General features: G+C 37.4%; 1 protein-coding gene across 2 annotated transcripts in view; it reads left to right on the top strand.

Annotated features, from left to right (window-relative positions):
- LOC127434788 (CTD small phosphatase-like protein) overlaps nucleotides 1-15,622 on the top strand; it is a 66,690-nt gene that overhangs the window by 40,207 nt on the left and 10,861 nt on the right. The window contains exons 2-4 of one of the 2 annotated variants that reach the window (XM_051687760.1): nucleotides 523-680; nucleotides 3,023-3,055; nucleotides 10,134-10,235. In XM_051687760.1, the coding sequence (XP_051543720.1) occupies nucleotides 523-680; nucleotides 3,023-3,055; nucleotides 10,134-10,235 (293 nt within the window). The remainder of the gene's footprint in view (nucleotides 1-522; nucleotides 681-3,022; nucleotides 3,056-10,133; nucleotides 10,236-15,622) is intronic. The other variant, XM_051687762.1, reaches the window with a different exon arrangement.

Genomic DNA, 15,622 nt, shown 5'->3' with positions numbered 1-15,622 from the left:
CATGCGCACAACCTTTTAGTTCTCTGGACTTTTAAACCAATCACCATCAGTTCTACAGCTCAACCATGTTGTCTGTTTTAACAGTGTCCAATTTGCATTTTTTTGCCAAATAGGGAGTGTTTAATGTGGTTGTGTAACTGTACTTGAGACATATTGCTGTGCGTGATGACGTGCTGTTGTAAGCTCTGGAAGGCACTTGCAGGATTGCAGGCATGCAAGCGCAGGGGGCAAAGGTGACAGAGTCGCCCATGGAGACGTATTCTGTGTACCACAAAACACAAGGAGCTAATTGCACACTTGTTCTGTCATGTGACTTTGCGTGGTAACCGACACGCAAACTCCAATGGACAGTTGTTGGTTTTTTTTCGTCCGTTCGGTTACAACCTCCTTCGTGAACGTGGACTGCATGCAAGGCTGACGGGTTTTAAGTTACAGGGCAGGGACGGTAAAGCTCCAGATGTTTTGAGCAGTTTGTGCTTTGCAGTGACCAATGTGTGGTGTCTGTGTTTGTCTATGTCACAGTCTCCCAGTCCAACAGCAGTTTAAAGAAACAGAGGAACAGAAGTATCTTTAGTCCCTTCTTCTGCTGTTTCCGGGACTATAATGTGGAACCTCCAGCCTCCAACATCAAGACCTGCAGCCTTCCTCCACCTGCAGAGGAGAACAGCAGCCCTCCAAAGGTGAGGCCTTATTTATTTCTCTCAACGACAGTTTCAATGTAGGGATGCATGATATATCGGGGCCATATCGTTTATTGGATGATATTTTTATTTATTTATCTGTCAATATTGGATAATTGTGGATTTAATTACTTTTGCCTTCATCTAGTGCTAACTTAATGCAAAAATTCATGTTCCTAATCAGTATTTTTGTTTTGTTTTCCTGTAAAAATACCTAAACAAGATAAATTGGCAAAATTGCATTATTAAGACTTGTTTTCATGGAATATATATTGAATTAAACTTATTTTCTTAACCTATTAGCAAATAGTTGTTGTTGTTGTTGTTGTTATTTTTATTTCACATTTGCATTTAAATCTATTGATTTTTAATTTTTTACAAAATAGTAATAGTCGATTTTTAATTGGCCATTAATTGGTTATTGGCCATAATATCTGTATTTGTTTTTCTGTTTATTCCTATTTCACAGGAAGTATGCATGGAAGTTTATTTAATTTAATTTACTTTATGATGTTTGAATTGCTGTTGCTGTTCCAACTCAGAATAACGTCTGTTTATTAGTAGGGATGTGCATGAGTAATCGATTATTTGAGTACTCATTCTTTATCTGCACCAACTATTCGACTAGTAAAAACCATTCAAACCTCACAAAGTTGATTCTTGCCACTTGTTTTTTTTTTAATAAGAACATAAGTTATATTAATGTGATTGCCTTTATATCATCAAGGAATTTGTATGTGCATTTTTTTTTATTATTCATTTTTTTTAAGTTAAGGTTGTTGAAGTTTTTTGAAAGTATTGTTTTTGGTGTGAATGAAACAAAATATCAATTTCACCATCGTGTCATACTCATTTTAAAGTAATTGATTTAAACACTTCAGAAAAACTTAAAATGCCCATCTCTATTTATTAGTCAGTTTAGTATTTATTAGTAAGCTTTGCTCATTTTCTTTCAGATTAGCCAAAGTGATGGGGTTTTTTTGTTTTGTTTGCGAGCTGCGGCCAAATGCAGGCTCTGTGCACTCTGTTCCCGTGTCCGTACCACAAAGTTTTCCAGCTGTTCCGAACCCAGTGAACCCGCTGCGATGTTTACCATCTAGTTCTAGAAACGATGGGCCCGCTTTCCCTCACACACATTCTTCAATTTCACCCACCCACGCACACTCTTTCCCTCTCATTCCTGGACTGATTCTTTAATTTCAATAAAGCGGATCTTGGGTGTGTGTCTTATGTGATTGATTACTGGCTGCCCAGGATATTCCCTCCTACTCTCTTTTTTTTCTCTCTTTCTTTGGTTTTCTCTGTCTTTCTAACTCTCCCTTTCTCCCTTTTTAACATAACCTCACTCTCTTTCTAACATGATCTCATGAGTATTTGTGATCCTAGCACACATACATTTTTGTATGTAAATGGATATTGAAACATACTATATTTGTGTATGGACATCATCTAAAACATAAAACAGCTTTAGAGGGGTAGAAATGTTTACACATCCTAAAAGGTTCAGAAAATACTAAATTCTTGGAAATTATAGGTTGAATTTATTATATTTATAAAAATTGAGATTCATTAAATATGTTTAACACCATCAATTTTATTCAACGGAGTTAAAACATTTACCTAATTTTCAGATTATAATGAATTAATTCTGTTCTGAGTGATTTGTAAACATTTTTGTACATCTCTATAATTGTTAATCTAAAACATAAACCTTTTACATATTAAGTTTGAGTGTATCCAATCAATCAAATGTGTACTTCACAAATGTGAATGAGATCACCTTGTTCTTTCTTATTTTTCATCTTCCTGTCTCTTGCACACATCTAAATGCACACACACACACACACACACACACACACACAAACGCTGGGCAGTGTACAACCACACTTGTCTATGGAGAAACTTTAAGCCACGGCGCTCCACAAGCACTTGTGTGTGTGTGCTGCCAAAGCAGGTACAGGCAGCTATAAATGGATCTGAATCAGATCGCATTACCACAAATATTTGCCTGCAAATGACTCGCAATCTGCCGAGGAATGTCTTGCCATTTTACAGGTTTATATGCTTTAAAATGTTTTGGACCCACAGCTACTTTAAACAAATCCATGTGTTTTACAGCCCTCTCAAAAGTTTACCCTGTGAACAAAGATTTTAGTTGGCATGTCTGTCTGTGTCTTAGGAATGTAATAATAATTTGACAATTGTGTGTAATCTCAGTTACGTTGTCTGTGTGTTGCGCTTAATTTTTTATAAATCTCTTTCCCTTGTTTGTTTTCTCTTTCTCTCTTTCTATCTCTCTACCCCTGTATTTCTCTCTCTCTTTCTCTGATTTTGATTCTCAGTTTGATCAGGTCCAGGTCATCCCTTTTCCCAGTGTATGTTTTATCTTTTTTTATTTTGCCTGCCTGCTTATGCATGTGTTTTCTCTCTCTTGAGTGAAACTGCCTGGCTTTGTTTCTCTGGGATGCGTTTAATTCCTTCACTTCCTTTCATAAGAAATAATCAGTAATGTGGAAGAATCACACATTGTGTATATTTTCCTGAGGCTCAACCTTAAGTATTAAATATGGAACAAAGAAACAAAGATAGATGGATTCATCACAGAACTGCATCTCCATCTAACTCTGCATTCATCAGCTATTAGGACAAAAATCTAATTCTTCATTGGTATTTAGACCATCTGTCATGAAACTTAAATTGAATCCTGTAACCTAATTATAAACCCAGCATTAAAAGCGATGGCAAGCTTTCAGAGCCTTAATTAGATTTTATATCAGTTGTTATCTTACCTTCCTGCAGTCTATATTCCTCTCCTACTGGAAATATATATATATATATATTTCCATACAGTTGTGCTCAAAAGTTTGCATACCTTTGGAGAATTGGTAATATATGTACCATTTTTAAAGAAAACATGAGTGAGCAGGCAAAACACATTTCTTTTATTTCTTATGGGATTCATATTCAACTGTAGGTTATAACAGAATGGCATAATCATAAAACAAAACATGGCAACAAAGAAAAAAATGAAATGACCCCTGTTCAAAAGTCTGCATACCCTTAGTTCTTAATACTGTGTATTGCCCCCTTTAGCATCAATGACAGCGTGCAGTCTTTTGTAATAGTTGTCTATGAGGCCCCAAATTCTTGCAGGTGATATAGCTGCCCATTCGTCTTGGCAAAATGCCTTCAGGTCATGCAAAGTCTTTGGTCGTCTTGCATGAACCGCACGTTTGAGATCTCCCCAGAGTGGCTCGATGATATTAAGGTCAGGAGACTGTGATGACCACTCCAGAACCTTCACCTTTTTCTTCTGTAACCACTGGAGGGTCAACTTGGCCTTGTGCTTAGGGTCATTGTCATGCTGGAACATCCAAGTGCATCCCATGCGCAGCTTTCGTGCAGAAGAATGCAAATTGTCTGCCAGTATTTTCTGATAACATGCTGCATTCATCTTGCCATCAATTTTCACAAGATTCCCTGTGCCTTTAGAGCTCATACACCCCCAAAACATCAGTGAGCCACCACCATGATTCACAGTGGGGATGGTATTCTTTTCACTATAGGCCTTGTTGACCCCTCTCAAAACATAGCACTTATGGTTGTGACCATAAAGCTCTATTTTGGTCTTGTCACTCCAAATTACTGTGTGCCAGAATCTGTGGTGTGTCAAGGTGTTGTCGGGCATATTGTAACCGGGCTTTTTGTGGCATTGGTGCAGCAAAGGCTTCTTTCTGGCAGCTCGACCATGCAGCTAATTTTTGTTCAAGTATCGTCCGATTGTGCTCCTTGAAACAACCGCACCATCTTTTTCCAGAGCAGCCTGTATTTCTCCTGAGGTTACCTGTGGGTTTTTCTTTGTATCCCGAACAGTTCTTCTGGCAGTTTTGGCTGAAATGTTTCTTGGTCTACCTGACCTTGGCTTGGTATCAAGAGATCCCTGAATTTTCCACTTCTTAATAAGTGATTGAACAGTACTGACTGGTATTTTCAAGGCTTTGGATATCTTTTTATATCCATTTCCATCTTTATAAAGTTCCATTACCTTGTTACACAGGTCTTTTGACAGTTCTTTTCTGCTCCCCATGGCTCAGTATCTAGCCTGCTCAGTGCATCCATGTGAGAGCTAACAAACTCATTGACTATTTATACACAGACACTAATTGCAATTTAAAAAGCCACAGGTGTGGGAAATTAACCTTTAATTGCCATTTAAACCTGTGTGTGTCACCTTGTGTGTCTGTAACAAAGCCAAACATTCAATGGTATGTAAACTTTTGATCAGGGCCATTTGGGTGATTTCTGTTATCATTATGATTTAAAAAGGAGCCAAACAACTATGTGATAATAAATAGCTTCATATGATCACTATCCTTAAATAAAAGACAGTTTTTTTATTTTTTTTATTTTTTTGCAAGATCAGTCATATTTTCAAAATCAGTGTCAAAATCTCACAATTTCTGCCAGGGTATGCAAACTTTTGAGCACAACTGTAAATAAATATATACACACCGATCAGCCACAACATTAAAACCACCTGCCTAATATTGTGTAGGTCCCCCTCGTGCAAAAGAGCACCAACCCGCATCTCTCTCTCACCACAATTGTACAGATCGGTTATCTGAGTTACCGTAGACTTTGTCAGTTCGAACCAGTCTGGCCATTCTCTGTTGACCTCTCTCATCAACAAGACATTTCTGTCCACAGAACTGCCACTCACTGGAAGTTTTTTGTTTTTGGCACCATTCGGAGTAAATTCTAGAGACTGTTGTGTGTGAAAATGCCTGGAGATCAGCAGTTACAGAAATACTCAAACCAGCCTGTCTGGCACCAACAATCATGCCACGGTCCAAAGCACTGAGATCACATTTTTCCCCATTCTGATGGTTGATGTGAAAATTAACTGAAGCTCCTGACCCGTAGCTGCATGATTTTATACACTGCACTGCTGCCACATGATTGGCTGATTAGATAATCGCATGGATGATTGTTGGTGTGAGACAGGCTGGTTTGAGTATTTCTTTTATGTTGTGGCTGATCTCTGTGTGTGTGTGTGTGTGTGTGTGTGTGTGTGTGTACACTGATCAGCCACAACATTAAAACCACTGACAGATGAAGTGAATAACATTTGTTATCTCATTACAATGGCACCTGTGAAGAGGTGGGATATATTAGGCAGCAAGTGAACAGTCAGTTCTTGAATTTTGTGTGTTCGAAGCAGGAAAAATGGGAAGCGTAAGGATTTGAGTGACTTTGACAAGGGCCAAATTGTGATGGCTGGATGATTGGGTCAGAGCATCTCCAAAACGGTAGGTCTTGTGGGCTGTTCCCGGTAAGCAGTGGATAGTACCTACCAAAAGTGGTCCAAGGAAGGACAACCGGTGAACCAGCGACAGGATCGTGGTGCGCCCAAGGCTCATTGATGTGCATGGGGAGCGAAGGCTAGCCCATCTGGACTGATCCCACAGAAGAGCTACTGTAGCAATGGAGACAGCCTAAATAGATAGAAGAACTCTGGCAAATTCTCCAAGAAGCTTGGAACATCCTATCTGCCAACAACCAAGAAAAACCGTGTCCAGGTGTACCTAGGAGAATTGGTGCTGTTTTAAAGGCAAAGGTGGTCACACCGAATATTGATTTAGCTTTTTCATGTTTACTGGACTTTGTATGACATTAAGTGATAAATTAAAACTATTTATGTCATTATTTTTGAAGACATCCACACTATGCAAAATTTTTCACAAGTGCCTAAAACTATTGCACAGTACTGTATGTAAGAATGTGTGTGTGTGTGTGTGTGTGTATATGTGTATGTGTGTGTGTGTGTGTGTGTGTGTGTGTGTATATATATATATATATGATCCTTCCCTAAAATTACATGCACATACAGTACACAGCTCAGATACCAAAAAAGTTTTTTATTATTTGATCAAAAACAATTCTTAAATTAATGAGTATTGAGGAAGATAAGTAAAATAATTGATGAGGAAAATTATATTAACCAATTAAATCATAGTCTAACTAACAGTATACAATCCAATTAAATCCCAGTGGATAAACTTAACTACTGCCCTTCATTATTCCCTTTTGAATATTCTGTTTTACTGGAAAATTTATACCATTTTTGAAGTTAAATGCACTCTTAAATATTCAGGTTCCAGAAAGGGTTTTTTGCAGCGATGCCATATAAGAACTGTTTTTGGTTTCCCAAAGAACCTTTCAGTGAAACATTCTTAAAAGAACCATTTTTTAAGAACCTTATAACCTAGTCTTTTATTTTTAAGAGTGTGTGCTGCAAAATGCTGTTTAATGTTGTCTTCAAAGGGACAGTTCATCCAAAAAAGAAAAATTCTGATAAAATGTATTCACCCTCATGCTGTTACAAACCCATTTGACATTCTTTCTTCTGTGTAACGCAAAATGTAAATTTCTGATAATGTTCTGGCCGCTCCTTTCCATGGCAAAGAGAGCTTGACTTGAATTGAATTTTTGTCTGTTCCTTGCATGGAGCTATCATACAGTATGAATTCAGAAGACTTGGAATATAGCACACAAGTCATATGAAGCACTTTTATGATACTTTAATGGTGCTTTCCTTAGTCATTCTGAAGCTTGATAGTCCTAGTCTTCATTTACTTTCGTTAAACAGAAAAAAGTCACCAGGATATTCTTCAAAATATGTATTCCACAGAAGTAAGAAAATCATACAGGTCTGGAACAACTTGACGGTAAGTACTGTAAATAATAACTGAATTTCCATTTTTGGGTGAACTATCCCTTTAACACTCATACAGCCAAGGTGATTGGAGTCTGTTAGTGATTGCAAAAAGCTGTACTGTAGGACAACAGCAGTCTCAAAGTCAAACCCATCCCACACAGCACCTGCTGGAGGAAGAGCATGCAGAGATTTCTGCTGATCTGAGGAAGGCCTTCGTGCTGGGCCTAAGATAGAGGGAGACCCAAATCCTGATTTACAGTCCACCTGCCTCTGCCTACTCTGCACAAACAGAGCATTCATGCTGAGAAAATGCTGGCAGGAGTTTTAATACTTACAGTAATTGTAATCAAACTGCTGAGACACTGGTGTTTTCTAAGGAGACAGCTGGGATTGTCTCACTGCCTGCTTCCAGATCTTCCTGCTTGGACTGGCTGACACTAATGACTGAAATATTCATCTGCATGATGTAAAGCTGTAAAACCCTGCTCTCTAATGCATTTTGTGATTGTCTGGTTTGGGGCAAGGGTTAGGCTTGGAATTTAGATGAAACACAAGCCATCATTTGTCATTTTTCACTCTGAGCTTGCCGTGTGCCTCACAAGACAACAAACAGATTATTATAATGCAAACAAGTGATACATTTGAGAACGTTTGGAAGCCATGTAATGAATGCTGAGATTGATTGACACAGCATAAGGCTTCAATTAGGGTGAAAGCATTGTTTGAAAACCATGCAGTCCTCAGTCATAATGTAATGATGTGATTGCATGTACTCATGGGGCTTGCACAGATTTGTGTGTGTGCGTGTGTGTGTGTGTGTGTGTTCTTGTTTATCTATCCATGTGGGAACAAAATGTTCCCTCAAAGAGAGCAAAACCTGAAAAACCTACATTGTGGTCCCCACAAGGAAAGTAATTTCTACTGTCATATATAGCACTCCAAAATGTGTATGTAAGGGTTAGTTATTATACCGAGGAAGGTACTTTAGGGTTGGGTTAGGGGTTACACTTTATGGTATGGTTTAGGTCAGGGGTTAAACCTTGGTAAATCTTAATAACATTGTTGGATTGTTTGTTTTTCTAAATGGGAGTAATAGTCATAAAAAATTTTGTACATGCCAACTTGTTCGATTACTGTTTCGCCATCACATACTATTATTAGGACTTCTCATGAGACCGTGTTTACATACAGGCTCAAACCATATTTTATATTTCTGTATACTTCATTTATTGAATATCATTACATATTTGATATACAGTATATGTCACATTTGTATGCTTACTAATCATTATTAACAAGTAATTAGATAACTTGCACACAAAAATATTTTAGCCTATTTTTTATTTTTGTATTTTTATTATTATAATTTATTTATTTTTTTTCTCCCCAATTTGGAATGCCCAATGCACTCTAAGTCCTCGTGGTGGCTTAGTGACTCGCCTCAATATGGGTGGCGGAAGACGAATCTCAGTTGCCTCCGCGTCTGAGACCGTCAATCCGCGCATCTTTACTTGCTGAGCTACTCAGGCCCTCCATTTTAGCCTATTTTTAAGATTTACGTATTTCAATTTCATAACAAAACTCCATCAAATTGAACTGTATAATGTTTAACAAAACTAAATTAATAAAACTTAAAATATTTAGGTTTTATATTTTATTTTATTAAAAAAATGCTCATTTAAATTTGATAGATTTGTTTTATGAAATTGAAATGCATAAATCTTAAAAAAGGCTCCTATATTTTTGTGTGCAAGTAAACTAATTAGGCCTACTAGTAAATAATGACTTTTAAGTACGTCTTAAAATCTTAAAAGTAAATTGTAATTTTTATATATATATATATATATATATATTTTAGTGTAAGAGTAATTATATAATTATATGAATAATTAAATACGCTTTTAAAATGATTAGAATTGCACATATTTGTCCAGGTTTGATGAGGTGGAAGGAGTGAAGATGGAAGGTCATGGAGGACTCCAACAGTTTCACTCTGGCACAGATGAATCAAACAGCCAGTGCACTGTCCTTTATGACCTTTCCTCCAAACACATACATATAGGACTCATGCTGAAATATACATATATAAAGAACATTAGCCATAATACAGTTATGTATATACTTACATTGTGCATGTCTGCATGTGCTGCGTATGGCTGTGTACACTTGTGTGCATCTTTGCATACGGTATGTCCGTCTGTGTGTGTATTTGTCCCCTAGGCAAGTCCATCTGCCTCCCTCAGGTCAGGCTTAGTAAAAAGACATCCTCACATTAGTGCACTCCCATCTCTCTCTCTCTCTCTCTCTCTCTCTCTCTCTCTCTCTCTCTCTCTCTCTCTCTCTCCTCTCTCTAACACACACGCCCTTTCCCATTATTGCCAAGACGACTACAGACTACAGCTTGTTCTAAGGCAACTTGACTTGGCAGTGTAACCAAACCACGGGGCCCAATCACTTTAACACAGAGCTATGATCAAGGTTTCAAGGTTATCCAAATGCACCAGATCCCTTTACATCAGTCAGATTCGCCTGGGACAACAACACACATTCTCCAGTGCATGTTGCGTCCCACTGGAGGAGGCACCGTAGCCTTTGATTGTAACTCTGAATGTCTGGCCGCTATGATAAGCATTCATCTCTCCTCTGGTGTGACTCTGAATCAACTGCTTGTTTACTTCCCTGTTCTACTTTTCCTCTTTGTATCCATCCCTTTTTCATCTGTGCTGTGTTTCCAGCCTCCAGCCAAATACCTCCTGCCTGAGGTCAGCATTAATGACTACAGCAAGAACTGTGTGGTGATCGATCTGGATGAGACCCTCGTGCACAGCTCCTTCAAGGTACTGGTGTATACATGCACACAAATGCAATTACTGTAATTATTAGATATTTCACAAAAGCAGTTGATAGATGCAAACAAAATCTGGTATAGTAGATATAGTATAGTCTGATATAGATCTTAGTCAGGGTTGATGCTATATTTAACATGCAAATGAAAATATGTCTGTGAGTGATAGAAGAACAGTTGGTTTAGTAAGTTGTATTGTTGCTGACAATACATTAAATTGCTAAACTTTTAAACAAATAAATAGTACTAATAAAGTAGTATTAAATTTTCTTTTTTTTAATGATGTACACTTCATGAGATGAAGAATCTAGTCATAACAGTCTTAGAGAAAAGCTGCTTTAGTCTACACTTGGTGCTGGGCGTGCATTTGTGATCACTTGATCAGCCAAATAATAGTCATTTTATCTCAGTTATTACTTGTAATATGCAGAATATTAGTCACGGCTGACTGCGATTCACACATTTATACTGTACAATGATATTGGACACAGAACTTTGGGTCTTGCATGATGGGTGCACTATAATTGTATTTATTTTTACCACACATTTGCACATATACAGTGAAATTCTTTTTTTTTTTTCACATATCCCAGCCAAGTTGGGGTCAGGATGCAGGGTCAGCCATGTTACATGCACCCCTGGAGCAGATAGGGTCAAGGGCCTTGCTCAAGGGCCCAACAGTGGCATCTTGGCAGTGCTGGGGCTTGAACCCCTGACCTTCTGATTAGTAACCCAGAGCCTTAACTGCTGAGCCACCACTACCCTTTAAAAAAAGTACATCTTTCTACAAATTTCCATTGGAGGAGAAGAAATCGGGAAAACAAAATTAGACACAGGGTTTTTTATAGATTTGTATTTTTAATTTTGTTTTTATTTCTATTTATTATTCAATTAGTCATTCCAGTTTAGTTTATTTTTTGTTAGTTTTCACACGTTTGCTGGTAGTTTTAGTTTAGTTTTAGTTTTCTCAGTGTTTACTAGTTTCAGTTTATTTAGTCTTTATTTTAGTTTTATTATTTCAAGGCTGCCAAAATGAAAGTGTTTACTGATATCATTTAAAAATGTCTAATGTCCTAAATTTCTTAGAGCAGTCTTGTGTTACCTCTATTTAGTGATATTTTCATGTTAAATTAAGGTGAATTGTAAATGTATACATATTTGATAATATACTGTGTATCTAAAACTAAAATTATTTTGAGTATTATGAGGCATTTTTATTTTATTAGGGGTCCAAGCATTAAGTGCTGGAACCCTATTGTAGTTGTACTGATTTTCTTATTATTAGGGGGCCAAGCAGCGAAGCTGCTGGAACACTTTTGTAATTGTACTAATTTTCTTCTTTTTCTTATACATTTATTTTCTGCCTTAAAAGTGTGAGCGTAAGAGACCGTAAGTCGTGGAGACACCCAACTTGGCAGGATGATCCCAAATCCCCCTCACTACTCAGGCGCACAAATGCACACCCATCTGACCCTAGGTGGCGCTATAATAAACAATTTTGCATTTTGGTTCATATCTCTGCAACCGTGAGGGCTAGAATCAAAATTCTAGTCAATCGAGATTCCTCGAGTCAAGCCCTATATGTATACCTCTTTTTTGAAAAACCTACTTTTTCTAACTCCTCCTAGACCATTAGTCTGATCGGCATGCAATTTGGTATAAATCATCTACAGATCCTCCTGACAAAATGTTATCAAAATAATTTTTATACGTCAAATACGTTCCTAAGATATTAACGATATAATTCCTTCGGTTTAACACGATTTGAGTAATTGTTTAATATCTACTCATTGCAAACTCCAAATGTAACCAAACTTGGTGCACATAGTCAACAGGACATTTAGAAGATGTTAGCAAAGTTTGTACAATTCTGCCCCTAGGGGGCACTACAACATAAAAACTGTCATAACTTTGCAGCCATTTGAGCGATAAAGTTCAAATTAAAAAATTAAATTTCAGCACCTTATAACTCCTATTGGGAATGGCTGAGGGTTATGGAAATTACTATACACAAGCAGAGTGTCAACTCTAAGCCGCATATAACATTTTGTGACAATCGGCCACACGGTGGTGGTATAATTAGCATAACTCCGGAACCGTATAGGCTACAATACAAATTTATTCTTTTTCCATTTCTGCAATAAACTTTTTTTTTTTATAATTTCGATTTATTCGAAAAAACAACTTTTCAAACTCATCCTAGGCCGTTTGCCCGATTATCACGAAACTTGATATATATCATCTACAGACCCTCCTGACAAAAATGTATCAAAATAATTTTGATGCGTCGAATCATTACAAAGATATAAGCAAATATGTCTATAATGACTAATTAACCTGTATCTTGTGAGTGCAGTTTTCAAACTTAACAAAATTTGTACACATTGACAAGAGAACACTCTGAGGTAACATGCCGAGTTTCATTTATTTTTGATGCTAGTGGGTGCTATAACTTAAGAATTTTTATTTTTTGCAACTGTGCTCAAAGCAGGTGAAATGTCACACCAGAATAGCTGTCCACAGCATCCACAGGATCTTTTCTGTCAAATTTGTTTGTTTTGGTCATCTTGCCTTATGTGCTTGGCCCCCGACAATAGTCGCTTGTGGCTATATTTATTATTATTATTCTTTCTCTCCCCTAAAAGTGTCTGTGCATCAGAGACTGTAGGTCGTAGAGACCCCAAACTTGGATGGTTCCAAATCCCCCCCACTACTCAGGCGTACAGAGACACATCCGTCGGACACTAGGTGGCGCTAATGTGAACAAAACAAACAAAAATCACATTTTGGGCCATAACTCTTAAACTCATCCTAGGCTGTTCGCCTGAGCGGAACCAAACCAGTGCAGATAGATTCAGCAGAGTCCCAATATGAAAAGCTATCAAAGGAATTTTGACATTTTGATTCATCGTCAAACAGTATGCCAAAATGTACACAGTGGAAGGGCCACTTTTACTAAAATGGTTATAACTCTTGAACGGAATGAGATATTATCACCAAATTTGGTACACTTATGTGTGAGGTCATTCTGAGGACACACAAATAAAATTACATACTTCTGCCTCTTGGTGGCGCTATAATAATTAAAAACCTAAAAATGTCTCTAACAAGTCAATCGTTGGTCCGATTGACTTGAAATTTTGCATGCAGTTTATTTTTCCAAGGTGTCATCAAAGTCTATGAGGACAGTCACATATTTTGGAAAAACATGGCCGCCATCGACCAGTCAGCTTTCAGCAGATTTTCTATAGGGTTAAATAAGGCCGATCAGAACGAAATCTGGAAGGCCTTTTTGTCTCTTAGCCCAAGAGGTCTGTGCAATATTTGAAAGAATTGGCTACCGGGAGGCACTATGGTGTTTTACATGCGTGTAAATCATTGTATATACCGCTGTTTTTCACAAAGAAACACTTTATTCATACCATACTGTAGATCTCCTCATTCTGAATAATTTTGCCTCAAGGTGTGAAATTGGTGTGAAACAAAACATTCATTAAATGCTTGAAATTATAAAAAAAAAAACTTTTTCAGACTAGTCCTAGACCATTCGCCCGATCGCAACCAAACCACTGCAGAAAGATTCAGCAGAGTCCCAATGTAAAAAGTTATCAAAGGAATTTTGAACTTTTGATTAATCGTCAAACGGTATGCCAAAAAATACATAGTGGGCGTGGCCATTTTTACTAAAACTGTTATAACATTTGAACGGATTGAGATATTATCACCAAATTTGGTACACTTATGCATGGGGTCATTCTGAGGATACACACAAAATGTTGCGCACCTCTGCCTCTTGTTGAAGCTATAATAATTAAAAATTAAAAAATGTCTCTAACTATGGAACCGTTGGTCTGATTGACTTGAAATTTGCCGAATGTGACATCAAGGTCTATGAGGACAGTTGCATATCTTGAAAAACATGGCCGCCACTGACAAATGAACGTTTAGCAGCTATTTGAACTAGTCAGCAGCTATTTGTACTAGTCCTAGGCCATTTGCCTGATCGGAACCCATCCAGTGCAGAACTATTCAGCAGAGTCCCAATATGAAAAGTTAAAGGAATTTTGAAATTTTGATTTATTGTCTAATGGTACACCAAAATGTACATAATAGCCATTGCCACTTTTACTAAAATGGTTATAACTTTTGAGTAGATTGACATCTATCATCTTGCTTCAAAAGATATGGATTCAACCACTGGAGACGTATGGATTAATTTAATGCTGCCTTTGTGTGCTTTTTACAACTTCAAAATTTTCGTACCCAATTCACTTTTCAACAAATGTAGTTTAGGCAGGATCTATTCTGTCAATTTGTATTATTTAGCATCCACTGGATCATTTCTGTCAGTTCTGATTATTTTGGTTATTTCTTCACATGTGCTTGGACCCCGATGACTGCCGCTTGCAGTTATATTTTTAGTTAGTTTTGGAGTTATGAAAACATTCTTCCAATCATGTCAGTTTTTATTTTTATTTCAATTAAAGGGGTCATGAGGAACTAAATTATCTGTGATCATTTGACATGTAAGGGTTTATTGTACTATAAAAACATACTGTAAGTTTTAGAACTCAAAACTTCCTCCTCACTGCTAAAAGAGCATTTTGTTGAAACCAAGATGCTAAAACGATGTGTTCTCTATTTCCTCCACATTGTGATGTCACACTGTGGTAGACATTTGTATCTGACCACCTCCACAACAATAAATTAAAGCCTAATTAACCTTTTCACTTCCGTAGCCTCGCCCAGTAGTGGTGAGCAGATGACAGGTTAGTCAAGAGCAGACAGCCAATCATAGCAGGGGGCGTTTACGTTCAAGTCTTAAAGGAGAAGCAGCACCAAAACCGAGAGTTTCGAGAGTTTAACGACAATAACGCTGATATACATGACCTAAAACATTTGCGACATATTGAACAAACTGTACTTCTATGCCTCACAGCTACATTTCCGTTCATGGCAAATTAAGTATTGTGACACTACCCTGATAGCAAAAAAATTCCACAGACATACACTAAAGGAGGGACCTGAGCCATATAAACAGGTGGTCTCATTGACATGAGCAAGTAAGCAACCACCTAGAAACAACCAAACAACCATGCAGAGGACCATAGACCGTATTCACACTAATATGTCTCTGTTTTCTGTTTCCTAAAGCCATCGTTTATTCCGAAGTATGCAGTAGTACCTTTGAAAGTCTCATTTTTCTGTGCAGGAAAACGCCATTCCAGTGTGGATGAGAGTTGTAAACTTAGCAAAATCAATGCATTTTCAACCAAAAAATGTATTAGGGTGGCATGGCCTTTGTATCATTGCAGCTAGTTCTGCACGTGCAATCACCACACATATTTTCTTCAGAAAATTAAAAAATCAGTAGGTTTT

The sequence above is a fragment of the Myxocyprinus asiaticus genome, chromosome 44 (genome assembly GCF_019703515.2).
Source record: "Myxocyprinus asiaticus isolate MX2 ecotype Aquarium Trade chromosome 44, UBuf_Myxa_2, whole genome shotgun sequence".
Taxonomy (NCBI): Eukaryota; Metazoa; Chordata; class Actinopteri; order Cypriniformes; family Catostomidae; genus Myxocyprinus; species Myxocyprinus asiaticus.
The sequence above is the reverse complement of the archived record's forward strand: the minus strand, read 5'-3'. Positions and strand labels throughout refer to the sequence as shown.